Source organism: Lithobates pipiens, unplaced genomic scaffold (genome assembly GCF_037356315.1).
Source record: "Lithobates pipiens isolate NorthernLeopardFrog02 unplaced genomic scaffold, aLitPip1_a1.2 Scaffold_3, whole genome shotgun sequence".
NCBI classification, from domain to species: Eukaryota; Metazoa; Chordata; class Amphibia; order Anura; family Ranidae; genus Lithobates; species Lithobates pipiens.
In genome coordinates this window covers 254149864-254165625 of record NW_027507790.1, presented here as the reverse complement: position 1 = coordinate 254165625, position 15762 = coordinate 254149864, and the positions used below count along the sequence as shown (strand labels likewise).

The window sequence follows — 15762 nt, the reverse complement described above, 5'->3', positions numbered from 1 at the left end:
CCACCCAAGTTTTTTGCAGACCATCGGGAACTCATCACATGAGGCCGTCAGGTAAGACTAAAGGTTAGTTTGTTTGACGTGTTCTTGTGTCTCCCCAGTTGGCCGGAGGTATTCTGGAAGAACTGAGGAATGAAGGGAGGAGGAGGCTTAAATCTTGCAAATGAAGGCGGTGTTTCCTAAGAGGGGAGGAGCCAGTGTCTCTCTAAGGTGGCTGTCCTGAAAGACTCCTGGAAAAGGACATTACCGGTACGTAATTCCATTTTTTTGTAAACTTGTGTTGCATACACACGGTTGGACAAAGTTGTTGGAAAATCCGATAGTTTGGAACGAGGTGACGTTTGTTGCGTACGACGGGACTACATAGAGGCTAGTAGCCAATAGCTTTGGTCTCGTAATTTAATCTGAGCATGCATGGCACTTTGTCCGTCGGAATTCTGTACAAACGATCGGAAAATGTCCGATCGGATTTTGTTGTCGGAAAATTTTAGATCCAACTCTCAAACTTTTTCCGTCGGGATTTCCAACGCAAAAAGTCCGATGGAGCCCACACACGATCAGATTTTCCGACAACATAGTCCGACCGTGTGTACAGGGCATTACAGTAGCCACTATGAGAGATTCTATTCTCCAGGCCTCACGACTTATGCTAGGACTGGTACCTGTGCGTAGAATTTTACGATTGAAAAAATTGGTCAGCCGAAGCACCATGCAAAAAGCTCTTGGCCAGTTTTCCGTTTCACGGTGAACGGCTATTTGGGGACGATCTGGATAAGTACATCCAAAGAATTTCTAATGGAAAAAGTTCCCTTCCACCAGTTAAGAAGAAGTTTAAGCGTTTTTCTTTTAAACCAGCTTCTTCTCCAGTGCCAGCAGCATCAGCCTCCAGGCAGTCACCGTCGGGTTCAAGAGGTAAACCTCAGGGTCAAAAAAGGCCCTGGAGGAGGAAACCCACAAAACAAAATACTAAAACCTCCTTATGAAGGGGCGCCCACCCCACAAAGAAGCATCTGTCCAAGGAAAATGGTCCAAATCAGAAATTACCTTGCCCATCAATATTCTAGAGATCTGGGCAGCACGCCTGGCCCTTAAGGCCTGGACGCTCAGATTATGGAATTGTCCTGTCAGAATCCAGTCCGACAATGCCACAGGACAATGTCCACCTCCCTCCTCCCTCCTTCTTCCTCCTTCCCCCCTTTTTAATATACTGAATTCTGGGTTGTCACTAGCTGTAAGCCATAATCATTAAAAGAAAGAAATGCGTGAAATATGACTGTGTAACACATCTATATTAAATGAGTTTCACTTTTTAAATTGAATTACTGAAATGAACATTTTTGATTTTTCTCATTAAACCGCAGTTACATCTGAAGAAGAAAGTAAATTTTATTCTATAAATTCTTTTTTTATATATAGTTTTAGCAGTTTTCCTTGTCTTCTGGGCACTGACACATATACAGATTGAGAATTAACCTGTAAAAATTATTCACATAGAAGAAAAGGATGTACATGGCACGTAGTACTGGTAGATACTTTGATTACCTAATACATGTTTAGAGTTGGACAAATGCAGATTGATTAGACTCGTTTGTGCTTTTTTCAGTCCAGAACAGCCTGCAACGATTTCAGGAGAAATTCTTCATCTTTGCTTTAACCCCTCAGCAAGTGCGAGAGATCTGTATCTCCAGGTAAATCCAATCGCATTTTGCCATTTGTTTTATTTTGGATCAGGAGTACACACGTTTGGTATTTTGTATAGCTTATAGTTTTATATATATATATATATATATATATATATATATATATATATATATATATATATATATATATATAGTTGGTGATTGTAAATGCAATCCCCTTTTATATTTTTACTGACCAGTATGAGTGCAGATTAATTTTGGGAAAGTACTCACCATTGTTGCGTACTGATACCTTTTGCGGGGCAAAAGGATTGCGATTTGGACAGGAATGCTATGGAATTCCTGTCCGATTTGCATGCGGGTTTCGCACCGCTGCTGTGCGAACCTAGTCTGAAATCACTATGGAAAGCCTGAGTTTATACAGGAACAATGGGGGAAGCCGCATGCGATTCTTTGCAGTGCAATTTGAGCCCATTGATTTTGTATCGGAGCATTTGCGTGAGTACGAGTACTTGTGCAGATGCTTGGTATTGGCACCTGCACTGTCACCGGTATCCATATCTGTATCAGTGAAACCCTTTAAGATGTAGATTATTGGATTACCACACAGATCTGGAAAAAATGCCTGAATAAGGCCCCTTTCAAATGATCAGACCCTCCATTCACTTCTATGGAGCGTTGTATGTAAACAGACTTGTGTCTGTTTTATCTCCAATCTGGTCCGCTAAGAAATCAGAATGGCAATCGTTCCATCGGATTGGAGGGCAGCTGGGTATAAACGGACAGCCGGACTGTTCACACCTGGCCACCCATAGAGAAGTAGAGCGAGCTGCATCTGTGTCTACTATGTGTTAATGAAGCAGACACGGACCTGTTATGTGCCCATTCTACTCAGACAGGCTCCCCCCCCCCTCCGGTGAGCAAAACCAGAGTTAATCCAAGTCATGTGGTGTAATTTTATTTATTTAAAAATTTTTATTGCCACATGCTGATGGTTATATAATGAACAACTTAAAGCTGGCATAATCCAAAATACAGGTCAAAACTATAATAAAATTAAAAGTACAATGCACAACCCAGAGTCAGTTCGCATAGTATGCGATGGTGTAATTTTTAGTCTACATAAAGTTTAAGGTGACATCCCTGCTCCTGAGAAACACGTCTGAGTGATGCCTATGTCTTGGTGACAAATCTGAGCATTGTGACCACCTTGTCGCTTGGGTTCGTTATAGACCATGTTGTTGGTCTGTGGTCTTGTGCGTGTTTTTGGCATTTTTTGTTTTTTATAAATTGATCAGGTAATGCACTAGACCAGTGATGGCGAACCTTGGCACTCCAGATGTTTTGGAACTACATTTCCCATGATGCTCAACTGCACTGCAGAGTGTTTGAGCATCATGGGAAATGTAGTTCCAAAACATCAGGGGTGCCAAGGTTCACCATCACTGCACTAGACCTTTACACCCTTCCTTGTTGTGCTTTTATTGATGCTTGAGATCCTTTTTTTAGATGGGTAAACCGCCTGCTTCCAGTGTGTAAAGTGACTCAAATGAATAACTGAAAACAATTTGTACACATTTTTCTCATTTAAACAACAATCTTTGTCCATATGTGAAATCTCTGCTCTTTGTTCTACATGTCCACCAGGGATTACATGCCTGGAGGTAGGAGAGACTATTCGGTGCAGGTCCAGCTGAGGTACAGTCTCATTTCAAATATGGATGTGTGTGTTTATTTATTTTTCTCCTTTTATACAAATAGTATTGATTCTTGTTTTCTCTGCCACAAACAGGTTGTGCTTGGCAGAGACGAGCTGTCCTCAGGAGGACAACTTTCCCAGCAGTCTCTGCATTAAAGTCAATGGAAAACTATTTCCTTTGCCGGTGAGTTTTTAAGATCTATTTTAAAAAGCACTTTTACTCTTCGCATTTATATTGCATCAACAAACACTAGAACCAATGTTGGCTTATTCTCACACTTTTATATCCTAGAAAATTACTCGGAACCCCCAAACTTTATATGTTTTTGTAGCAGAGACCCTAGGGAATAAAATGGCGGCAGTTAAAACTTTGTCACATAGTAGTTGCGCAGTGATTTTATTTTAATTTTTTTCAAGCGTGCCGGTTTTGGAAAAAAAAAAACTGTTTCACGAATGAAAAAAGAACATAACAGTAAAGTTAGCCCAATTTTTTTTGTATAGTGTGAAAGATGTTACACCGAGTAAATAGAGGGCAAACCTGTCATTCTTTAAAATTACGCACACTCGTGGAATAGCGCCAAATTTTGGTACTTAAAAATCTCCATAGGTGATGCTTTAAATTATTTTTACAGGTTACCTGTTTACAGTTACAGAGGAGGTCTTGGGATAGAATTGTTACTCCCGCTCTAATGTTCATGGTGGTAACCCGCATGTGTGGTTTGAACACTGTTTACATATGTTGGCGTGACGTACATATACGTTCGCTTCAGTGTGGGAGCACACATGGACAGGGGCCCTTTAAATTTTTATTAATTTTTTTTGATCACTTTTATTCCTATTACAAGGGATATAAGCATCCCTTGCAATAGGAATAGTGCATGACAGGTCTTCTTTATGGAGAGATTTGGGGTCTATAAGACCCCGCAATAATTCCTCCAGGCAGGAAAGACCGAGATTAAAAGAAAAAATAAACTATCTCTGCCTTTTCAGCCGAGTCCACGGCAATGTTTACTTCCATCAGGCTGGACATTATCATAACATTGCGCCCCCGGGGCCTCTGCAGGTCATAGATACTGTCCCTTGGAAATCTCCTATGCTCAACTTCCGGTGCCGGTAAATTCCGTCTCGCCAATAGCACAAGCGAGCTGGTAGAAGCCTCGGAAGGCGGCCAGAGCTCCTCTGCCCTTCCCTCACCTTGCTGTTGTGTAGCTGCCGGGATCAGAAGGAAATACCATATGGTGTCGCTTGAGTATCTGCTTTGTCTACTGGAGCTGCTGACATTGCATTCAAGATGGCGGTGCCCAGCAGCAGTCTCAGAGCTTTGGGATGTCTATACATGATGGTTACCTGTAAAAGCCTCCCTTGTGTAAAGTTCAGTGCATATACAGTCCTATAGGGAGATTTTTATTGAACTGGTTTGGTTACAGCCACCCTTTTAAAGGAATGGTTCATGCGTAGAGGGCTGCCATTTCGAATCTCCTCCTAGGAAAAGTTAGTTGCCTGGCTGCCTTATGATGTCGGTACTTTAGGTCACTGAAATTAAATGGCTAGAGTTATAGGTTTGCTTGTGGAAAAGTCCTGGAAGTAGCACATCTCTGCAGAGCCCTGTAAGAAGGTGTACGACAGCCTCAGCCCCTGGTTCTGACCAGGCCACGCCCCCAGTCATGGGGAAGCTTTTGTGGGTGGAGTGAAACATGTTGGAGGCGTGACCTGGTTGCTGCCCAGGCTGAGGCTGTTCTACACCACCTTACCAGGTTTTACAGGGATGTGCAACTTCCAGGACTTTTCCCTTTCCCATTAGGTGTCTAGAGCTGGGACTGCACTCCTTGTCTGCACTGCAAGCGGTTCCTATGTAAGAGGACCTGGTGGAGCCTTGAGCCGCACCTGTAAATTTAGTGTGGGCCAAAGAAATGCTTGTGTGCTTCAGGATAAAAGCTCAAATGAGGTATCCAGGAAACCTTTTGAGCAGGAGAAAGCAATTTTTTTGCTGTAATTCATGTTCTTCTTCTGGGTCTCTTGTAGGGATGTGCGCCACCACCCAAAAATGGTGTCGAACAAAAACGACCTGGCCGCCCACTAAACATCACATCTCTGGTTCGACTTTCATCTGCTGTGCCCAACCAGGTCTCCATCTCCTGGGCTTCTGAAATCGGAAAGGTGGGTGAGTTTATTGCACTCTATTACAGCATGTGTAGCTTTTAAGAGAACAAGGAGCATCTCATATTTTTGTCTTGTCCTTTTTTTTTTTTTAATCTGCTTGTAAAGAACTTCCTCTCAGTTTAGCACATTATAGTCTGTCCTGTATTTTTCAGAACTACTCGATGTCTGTGTATTTGGTGAGACAGCTGACCTCTGCAGTGCTGTTACAGAAACTAAAGATGAAAGGCATCAGAAATCCGGACCATTCCAGAGCACTGAGTAGGTGTATGATGCATTATTTGAAAATCCAGTCTAACTGCTGCCTTGTTCACCATCACAAGATCATCACTCTTCACTGGTTTACCTTTTAAATCTGTCGCCCCAGAGGCAGCTGCCTAGGCCCCATTCGCACCGGAGTGTTTTGTAGCTTGAAGCCTGAAGCTACACAATGCTGGAGGGGAAAAAAATCTATTATTCTCTGGTTCACATCTCCGCTCCAAAAGCCTGAAGCTCAATCAAGTTCTGGAACTTTTTTTTTTTTTTTTTTAAGCAGATTTGGGCGTTTTTCTGCTTTTTACATTGGTGACCTTTTGACCTGTACAAAATCGCATCAAAAACACGGTAAAAATCATTCAACTTTCTGCCTGAAACCGCTACACTCAGGTGTGAATTGGGCCTAATAGGCACGTGTGTCTCTTTTTAAACCCACTCGGCCATTTTTCTTTTTTTTTTTTTCTTTTTTTTTTTTTAATTGGCACGATATGCTTATACTTCATGCAATAATACCTTTAAAAGATGCAGAGCTGAATATAATCAAACCACTCCATGTACACTTTAGAGAGGTAGGTAGATGTATGTTCCTTTAAATTGAAAGACAGTCTGCTCTAAACTGATAACGGTAAGCCTAATCACCAGTCCTTTTCTTATCGCTCGGATCACTCATATTTTCCCTGCTGCAGGTTTTAAAGTCTTACTAAACCCACAACAATAAAATCGGTCTGTATATGCAGTATAGCATGCTTGTTATACTCACTGGAATTTGTGTATTGCTAGAGTTTTATTTATTTATTTTTTCTCTTGGGAGAGTGCATGTTATCAGCACAGGGCCAATCCTCACTGTCCAGACAGAGGGTTAGGCGTCCTGCAGCCTTATAGGATAGTCAGAGCAGAATGAAAACTCCTCCTACAAGCTTTAACCAGACACTGATAGTCACAAGACTGCTATTTACTGCTGATGAGAAATGGCATTTAACAGTTTATATTTACTAAAACTATTGCATGTACTGTGGGAGCCCAAATATGGTGAATCACAGGTCCTGGTGTGGACACCCATGCGATCTGATTCCGGGGGGGGGGGGGGGTTGCTGCACTTTTTCGTGCAAATCCAATGCGAGTTCAGCAATACAACTGTTTGGCTGAATTAATATTGCACAGCCAGTGCATGTGATTGGCACAGCTTCATTGTGCTAAAAAAAAAAAATCCATTCTGCATCTTGTCTTTGGTTCGGCTTGGGTTTGGGCCGAATCCAGTATGGGAATGCATAGCTCCAATGTAATCGCCTCTCCTAAGAAGAGCTGTCTTTGCAATCAGGCAGGGTGCTGGCTTGTTTGCAACAGAGATAATGGAAGAAACAGAAAGCTGGATAGCCGCACTCCAAAAAAGTTCACCTTTATTAAAAAATGGATATCAAAGCATCACAGGCAATACAGACTAACTGCACAGCAGCTGACGCGTTTCACACCAGATATGGTGCTTAGTCATAGCTATATATATATATATATATATATATATATATATATATATATATATATATATATATATATATATATATATATAATATATAACCAAACAAAATAATTAAACACATTAAATGAGTAAATCATGTGTGTCATTAGATCCCAATGAGAAACGCACCTGTGGCTGCCTATCTGGCATGCCAGGCCTTGTCATGTGGCCTTTGCAGCTGGAATATGGCGGAATTTAATTCTGCTACCTCCAGTTCTCACTCTCCACTGTCACTTGTAAAAATAGCAGCCTTGTAAGATGCTAGGCTGACTCTTAACACCACCTTTGATGAAAAGTCCACCGCCGTGATTGAGATATCAATAGTTTAGAAGATCTGCCTCAGAGTGACCACCGCGATAGTTGGGGTTGCACACTGTGCATAACGCACCCCTAAGCCCTGCACCCTGTACACAGTACACCCCTGAACTCTGCACTCAGTACATAACCTGCTCCTAAACCCTGCACTCTATACGTAGAGCACCCCAGATACAACCAGCTTTTTGAGGGAAACCATACTGTTGATGCAGCCCATGATGCAATTGAGTTTGACACCTCTGCTCTAGAGGTTTCTGTAAGGTAACTAGCATTAGACTCTACTGGCTGCATGTTCTGCATTGCATGCACAGTATACTTGCTTATAGGGGTCGACCGATTATTGGTGCGGCTGATACTTCAAAAAAAAAGGGACTATCGGTCACAAACTTACCGATTGTTACTGATATTGCTTCAAGGGGTTGTACCGGGCGGATGCCTGCAGCTGCAGGCCTCAACCAGTACTGTTCTTTAGAGCGGACGGTCAGCTTTCTTGTAATTACCAATGCAGCTCAGCAGCGCTCGGCTGTTATTACAAGCATCAGGAGGGGACATCCTAAAGGCGCCAGTTTAAAAATAAAAATAGAAAGTATTCAAAAATGCTGATCTTGACATTTCGAATACTTTCAAGTGCAGTGGAGGGGATTTGGGGTCTTGTAGACCCCCAGATCCCTCCATAAAGAGTACATGTCGCTGTCTATTACTGTCACAAGGGATGTTTACATCCCTTGTGACAGCAATACTTTTTATTTATTTATTTATTTTTTTTTTTTTTTTAAAAGCACAGTGTTAAAATAAAAAGTTTAAATCTACAGAATATTGGCACTGATATAGACTATCGGCCTGAAAGGCAGCCGAAAAGTCGCTATCTGTTGTGAAAAAAACTATCGATCGACAACCCCCCCCCCCCCCCCCCCCTTCTACTTATAGGGATTAGGCTGGCAATTTTCTGCTTTCTGTCTCCTAAAATCAGTGACCTGTTCTCAGTTCTCCCAACTCACTACCTGTATTGTTGTACACCAACCTCACCTTGCAGTGTGTTTTGCAGCTCATTATACACACAACTGATTAAGGTAAAATTATTTTCAAACTTGGACAAAGTGAGACAATTATCTTTATCATTCATAGGTACACTTTCATAGTTATTATTTAAGAATGAATATGTAAAATGTTACGTACCCAGTCTTCGCTGAGCACATGAACTCAATGAAAAATTGCACAGGTAAAAGATAACCGTTGCTGAAAATCACACAAACAAATTACCTTTTGGGTTCAGCAAGCTTTAATGGAAATTGTGGCCAGGCTAGGAAAGTGAACATACTTGGCAAGCAGCGAACTTTACAACAAGCCCTCCCTGACCTCCTGTAGCTGCTGACACAGAAGAACAATTTATTAAAGTTCACAAGGGAAGTGGTAAATCCATATAAGTAAGGTATTCTGCCCTCTGCTCACTCCTTGCTCACTCCTTTCTTTGCATCTGCTCTGTGTTTTTATATTGGAGATTCCAAAGCTTGCAGGCTGTCTGCTTACTGCTGAGAGGAGAATCTGTATAGTTACCCAAAGAGTTCTTGCTGCTGTTAACTTGGAGGATCATTTAGTCCATAGTGCACACAGCTACAGAGGTTAGTGAGGACTTGTTTTAGGGTAACTGAACTGTGGAAGCTATGCCCAAAGGTAATCAAAAGTCAAAGGACTGGTAAACCGGTATTGCCCTGGGCAATCTTCCCCCTCCCCCATTTTGGTGGGAGGCTTTAGGCATCAGAGGAAAATCCTTAACCGCTTCAATACAGGGTACTTTCACCCCCTTCCTGCCCAGGCCAATTTTCAGCGCTCTCGCACTTTGACAAACGCATGGTTTTTTAATTTTCTTCCCACAAATAGAGATTTCCTTTTGGTGATATTTAACTACTTGGGACCCGCGCTATAGCCGAATGACGGCTACAGCGCGGATCTCCTTTTCCGGGACTACGTCTATTGACGTAGTCCCGTGCACGAGCGGCCTGCGCGCCCCCTGAGGGGCGCGCGCGGCGCGCTCTGTGATCGGCGAGTCTATGAGACTCGCCTGATCACCGATCAGAGCAAGGGGTCGATCCCGACCCCTTATCACGTGATCAGCTGTCAGCCAATGACAGCTGATCATGTGATATAATAGAGCCGGTAATCGGCTATTATTCCTCCTCGCGCTGTCCCGATCATGGCCAGCCCTGCCAGTGCCCACCTGCCCCCTCATCAATAAAGATGATAAAAAAATAAGTGCCCCCCGTCAGTGCCACCCAGCAGTGCCCACAGTGCCACCCAGCAGTGCCACCCAGCAGTGCCCATAATCTGCCTCAACAAAGGTGCTGCACCCCAGTGCCACATATCCGTGCCCATCAGTGTCATCTACCAGTGCCCAGCAGTGCCACCTATCAGTGCCCATCAGTCCCATCTATCAGTGGTACCTATCAGTGCCCCTTAGTGCCACCCATCCGTGCCATCTTATCTTTGCCCATCAGTGCCGCCTTATCTGTGCCTATTAGTGCCGCCTTAACTATGCCTATCAGTGCCCACCAGTGCAGCCTATCAGTGCCCACCAGTGCAGCCTATCAGTGCCGCCTCATCAGCGCACTTCAATGAAGGAGAAAAATTACCTGTTTTCAAAATTTTATAACAAACTATTAAACATGATTTTATTTTTATTTTTTGCATCTTTTTTTGTTTAGCAAAAAATAAAACTCTCAACTGTAATTAAATACCACCAAAAGAAAGCTCTATTTGTGGGAAAAAAAATTATAAAAATCTCATTTGGGTACAGTGTTGTATGACCGCGCAATTGTCATTCAAAGTGCATCAGCGCTGAAAGCTGAAAATTGGTCTGGGACTGAGGGGGGTTTAAGTGCCCAGTAAGCAAGTGGTTAATCACCTTTTTGGGTTTTCAATTTTTTGGTAAAAAAAAATTAAAATTAAAAACAAAAAAAGGTTTTCTTAGTTACAGTAAATTTTGTAAATAAGTCTTTTTTTTTTTCTGGCACTGAAAGGCAGCACTGCTGGGGCTGCCCTGATAATCAGTGCCCTGATTACCTGTACAGGTCTCCCCTGCAAGGAGATGCTGCTGATCTTCTTCTCTCCTCACCTCGCACTCGAGGCGTGCGAGGAGAGGCGATAAAGGCACTTTTTTTTTTTTTTTTATAAATGCACATTTTCTTGCAGGTAAATGTGCATTTACCTTTATACACTGCAGCCTGTAAGGCATTCACAAGTGCAATGCCTAGACCCTTCAGACAACACCGTAAGCTCTCTGCCTGTACCTTTGATGTGGGAAGGCAGTTACTGAATGGCAGGAAGAATGAATGAGCTAAGAGAGTGCTCACCCCCGCAGTTCATTGAGAACTACAAGCCATCAGCTGTGGTGGCCAATGGTAGATGTAGTTCATTCACAAAACTGAGTGACTGACGTGGTCATGTGGGTGGCTCCCCGTACGGCTGCACGGTTTTTAAATTCTGACAGTGGGTGTGGGGGAGATCTTCTGTAGATGTAGTGGGTGGGGGGGGTCTTCTGTAGATGTGCCCTCATTGGGGGAATCTTGGGGGTCTAGGTTGATCTCGGACACCACAGACCACAGCGCTTACTTACCACTTTGGATTCCTCTTCTTCAAAGTTCACTGGGTTTGGGCTTTGGCAGCTGCCAAAAAATCCAAAATCTTTTCCAGAGCACCCTCATTTGCAGGAAGTGATGTAAGTCAGGACTTGACTTGACTTTGCTTTGAATCTAGTAAATGGGCTAACAAAAGCCCAGCCACCAGGATGCAATTCCTAGTCCTAGTCACCAAGGCGACCTGGCGCCTGGGATTTAATGATGTAAGTCAATTGGGCTCACCCAGAAAGGGTGTTTTCCATTCAGTGTGTGTGTGTGTGTGTGTGTGTGTGTGTATATATGTATATATATATGTGTGTGTGTATATGTATATGTGTGTGTATATATATATATATATATATATATATATATATATATATATATATATATGTGTGTGTATATGTATATATGTATGTGTGTGTGTGTGTATATATATATATATATATATATATATATATATATATATATATATATATCAATGAATATTGATACTGAGGAAAATTAGGATAAATAATCACTAAAGGAAGCATGGCTTCAACTTGACAGTGACTAGAAGATCGCATCGCATAGAAAAGTTCAACATGAAAGTCCCTTTCCAAATAAAGTGTGAGGGCTTTCTGATTGGAAACAATTGCAGGGTTTTCTATTTCTTGTTAGAGGTTGCTCTCTAAGATGGTTTGTTTTGGTGCTCACACATTAAATGGAAGTTGTGCGTCTGAGCTCTCAGGTGGCAGGATGTGTGCACAGTATGTTGTGAACCACATTTGCTTTGCAATCCTGATTTGGAATTCTTGCTTTTGTGTTCCTCAGTAAAGGAGAAGCTGACTGCAGATCCGGACAGTGAGATTGCCACCACCAGCCTGCGTGTCTCATTGATGTGCCCTGTAAGTACGGCTTTGTAGTAAGTACATTTATCTTTTCTTTTTATGATCGATGTGTAGAAAATGTTTCTTTTTGTACAGTTAAGTCTCTTGTTTTTGGTTTGTATTTCTAATGCACTGAAAAAGGAAATTAATTTTATCATCTGTTTTAACAAAGACTACAGCTTAAGATTGCATCTGGCTTATTAACTATACTCAGTAAGTGGAAATATAGTTGAACCAGTCTGTAAATTCAGGCAGTCTTATTGGTGTGTGTTCCTTCATTAGTTCTGTGTTTTTTGTTTTTTTTGTCATTATTTTGGACAAAATCTAAAGCAAAGGAGTAATCCCACAATTGTTGCCTGCATAAAGCCCCATACACGCAGGCCGAATGTCAGGAGATGACGGCCGGTCCAAAAAAAAGCAAAATATCCTAACATTTGGCCCATGTGTATGTAGGTCTGTTTAACAGAAGCTGGCCGCTCGGCCAGCGTCTGTTGGACGTGCATGCTGGAAAACCAGCAGCCGACAGACTCCCAATCAGCACTCTCAGCCAATGGTGGAGAGCGCTGATCGGAGTGTTCTGGCGGGGTGGCTGTCCCCCTGTCAGAATACAACAGCTCAGTGGGGGATAATCGATGAACTAACGTTGCATGGTTAGTACAGCAGTTCCGGCCAAAGCTGTCAGTTTTTTTTTTTTTTTTTTTTTTTTTTTTTTTTTTTCTGCAACCTGCTAGATTGCACAAAAAACTGAAGTGTGTACTGGCTTTAGTTGTGTTCATTGGGAAGCTTGCATTTGATGTCCAGCCCACAGAGATTGCACCTCATTCAGGGTAATGTGATCGTGCTTCCTGATAGCTCACCAGCAAGGTTTACTTACCACTCCACAGCCCTTTGCCAACTCTCTGCTGCAGTTGCGGTGGCCATTGGTGCCTGAGCTTACCCTGGTGGATGAGGTCACTGTACTGCCCCTATGGAAGTCATAGGCCATTCAAGCCAGAACACTGTCACATGGGGAGGATACATGCTCCCATATACCAGGGTGGCCCACTACAATGGTTGGGGGAAGCCCACTCCAATAGTTGGTATTTTGACTGTATAAAGGGGTGGCAACATTGGCAGGTTAGTGTTGATAAAGGACTATACCTTGCTGGGTGGGGTAGGCTGCACTTTTGATGGGCACTGTCACTCACTCCAATACATTCCTCTGCTTGTGGAAATGATTGCAGCTTCCGAGCCACTGGTATCGCTTCCAAATGAACATCAACAGTCTGCTTTACAAATGTAAGCACGCTTCCGGTCGGTAGAGCAGCTGGGACTGTGTTTTTAAAAGTAGGTGTTGGCATCGCTTTAAAATGGTGCTGGGACTAAAGTGGTTGTTAAAGTAGGTGCCGGACAAAAATTCAATACAATGTTTTGATTGTTGCACTGTGGAGAGCATAATCAAGTTCATATTTAACTATGATTCCTATAGGCCTCTTGGACATGGTACCAATGTTGAACCATCTGCTTTTTTGGACATAATTTAACCACTTAAGGACCAAGCTTCTTTTTGAGATTTGTTGTGTTACAAGTTTAAAAACGTTATTTATTTATTTTTTTGCTAGAAAATTACTTAGAACCCCCAAAACATACATTTTTTTTCTCTAACACCCTAGAGAATAAAATGGCGGTCGTTGCAATACTTTCTGTCACACCGTATTTGCGCAGCGGTCTTAGAAGCAAGTAAAGTTAGCCTATTTTTATTTTTTTATATTGTGAAAGAAAATGTTATGCTGAGTAAATTGATACCCAACATGTCACACTTCAAATTGCGCCCGCTCATGGAACGGTGACAAACTTTTACCCTTAAAAATCTCCATAGGCGACGTTTAACAAATTCTACAGGTTGCATGTTTTGAGTTACAGAGGAGGTCTCGGGCTTTTATTCCTATTACATGGAATGTATACATCCCATAGTAGAAAAAAAAAGCATGACAAGACCTCCTTTAAATATGAGATCTGAGGTCAAAAAGACTTCAGATCTCATATTTACACTGAAATGGAATTTTAATGGGGGGGGGGGGGGAAGCCATTTAAGAGCTATGGGCGGAAGTGATGTTTTAACGTTGCTTCCGCCCTGCAATGGTATGGAGACGGGTGGAGGGGCCATCTTCCCCCTCACTCGTCTCCTGCTGACAGCTCCGGGGGAGGGTACCGGACCCCTGTCCCGCCGCCGTTAAGATCCGCCGCAGAGACCACTTTTATCCGACAGCAGACCGCCAACCGAAGAAGATGATTCCTAGCTGCTGCCATAACAATGATATTCTTGTTCAAAGTTAGGACGTATATCTGCGTGCGGCAGTCCGTAAGTGGATTCCTAGGGAAAATTCATTGATCTTTATGCTCATATGTGGGAAGGGGGGGGGGGGGATGGGTTGGCCATAATTCCAAAAGATGTGCAGTGTTTGTTTTTTTTGTGCCAAACATATCGCCAAAAGAACACCATACCCACCGTGAAGCATGGTGGTGGCAGCATCATGCTTTGAGGCTGTTTTACTTCAGCTTGAACAGGGGCCTTAGTTAAAGTAGAGGGAATTATGAACCATTCAAAATACCAGTCAATATTGGCACAAAACCTTCAGGCTTCTGCTAGAAAGATTAACATGAAGAGGAATTTCATCTTTCAAAGTGACAATGACCCAACGCATACATCCAATCAACAAAGGAATGGCTTCACCAGAAGGAAATGAAAGTTTTGGAATGGCCCAGCCAGAACCCAGACCTGAATCTGATTGAAAATCTGTGGGGTGAACTGTGGATGGCTGTGCACAGGAGATGCCCTCGCAATCTGACAGATTTGGAGTGTTTTTGCAAAGAGCGGGCAAATATTGCCAAGAGAAGATGTGCCATGCTGATGGACTCATAACTAAAAAGACTGAGTGCTGTAATAAAATAAAAAGGTGCTTCAACAAAGTATTCGTTTAAGGTTGTGCACACTTATGCAACCATATTTCATTTTTACTTCCTTCCACCTAAAAGATTTCAGTTTGTTGTTCAACTGAGTTGTACATTTTATAGGTCACATTTAAAGGTGGAAAAAAGTTCTGAAATGATTTCTTTGCCTCCTTTTTTTTTTTTTTTTTTTTTTTCCTTTGACATCACAGAAACCTGACATTTAACCAGGGGTGTGTAGACTTTTTATATGCACTGTATATAAAACCGACCATGTCCAAAACTTTCATTCTATAACAGTGATTTTCTAGTGACTGGCTGGTTATAATTGTCAGTACTTTTCTCAACTGTACTTAAAAAAAAAAAAAAAAAAAAAGTGGTCTCATTAATATGTTTAATAAATGTACATTTTAATTCAAATGTGGTGCCTATTTTCAAAAACTGGAGCAAAAAAAATTGGCGCCAAAAGGCAGAATTTGCCTCTAGGAGAGAGAAAACTGGGAATTTGGTTACTGTAGGTAACTTATTTATATTAATAAAAAAAATGTGTGTGTGTATGTATGTATGTATGTATGTGTGTGTATATATATATATATATATATATATATATATATATATATATATATATATATATATACACAGTGGTGTGAAAAAGTGTTTGCCCCCTTCCTCATTTCCTGTTCCTTTGCATGTTTGTCACACTTAAGTGTTTCGGAACATCAAACCAATTTAAACAATAGTCAAGGACAACACAAGTAAACACAAAATGCAATTTGTAAAT

The 15762-nt window shown here is 42.0% G+C and overlaps 1 protein-coding gene across 3 annotated transcripts in view; it reads left to right on the top strand.

The window, feature by feature from the left end:
- Window positions 1-15762, top strand: part of PIAS2 (protein inhibitor of activated STAT 2) — a 92693-nt gene that overhangs the window by 31231 nt on the left and 45700 nt on the right. For all 3 annotated transcript variants that reach the window (XM_077463054.1, XM_077463053.1, XM_077463052.1), the window contains exons 3-8: window positions 1601-1685; window positions 3285-3335; window positions 3430-3520; window positions 5359-5493; window positions 5649-5754; window positions 11998-12071. In XM_077463054.1, the coding sequence (XP_077319180.1) occupies window positions 1601-1685; window positions 3285-3335; window positions 3430-3520; window positions 5359-5493; window positions 5649-5754; window positions 11998-12071 (542 nt within the window). The remainder of the gene's footprint in view (window positions 1-1600; window positions 1686-3284; window positions 3336-3429; window positions 3521-5358; window positions 5494-5648; window positions 5755-11997; window positions 12072-15762) is intronic.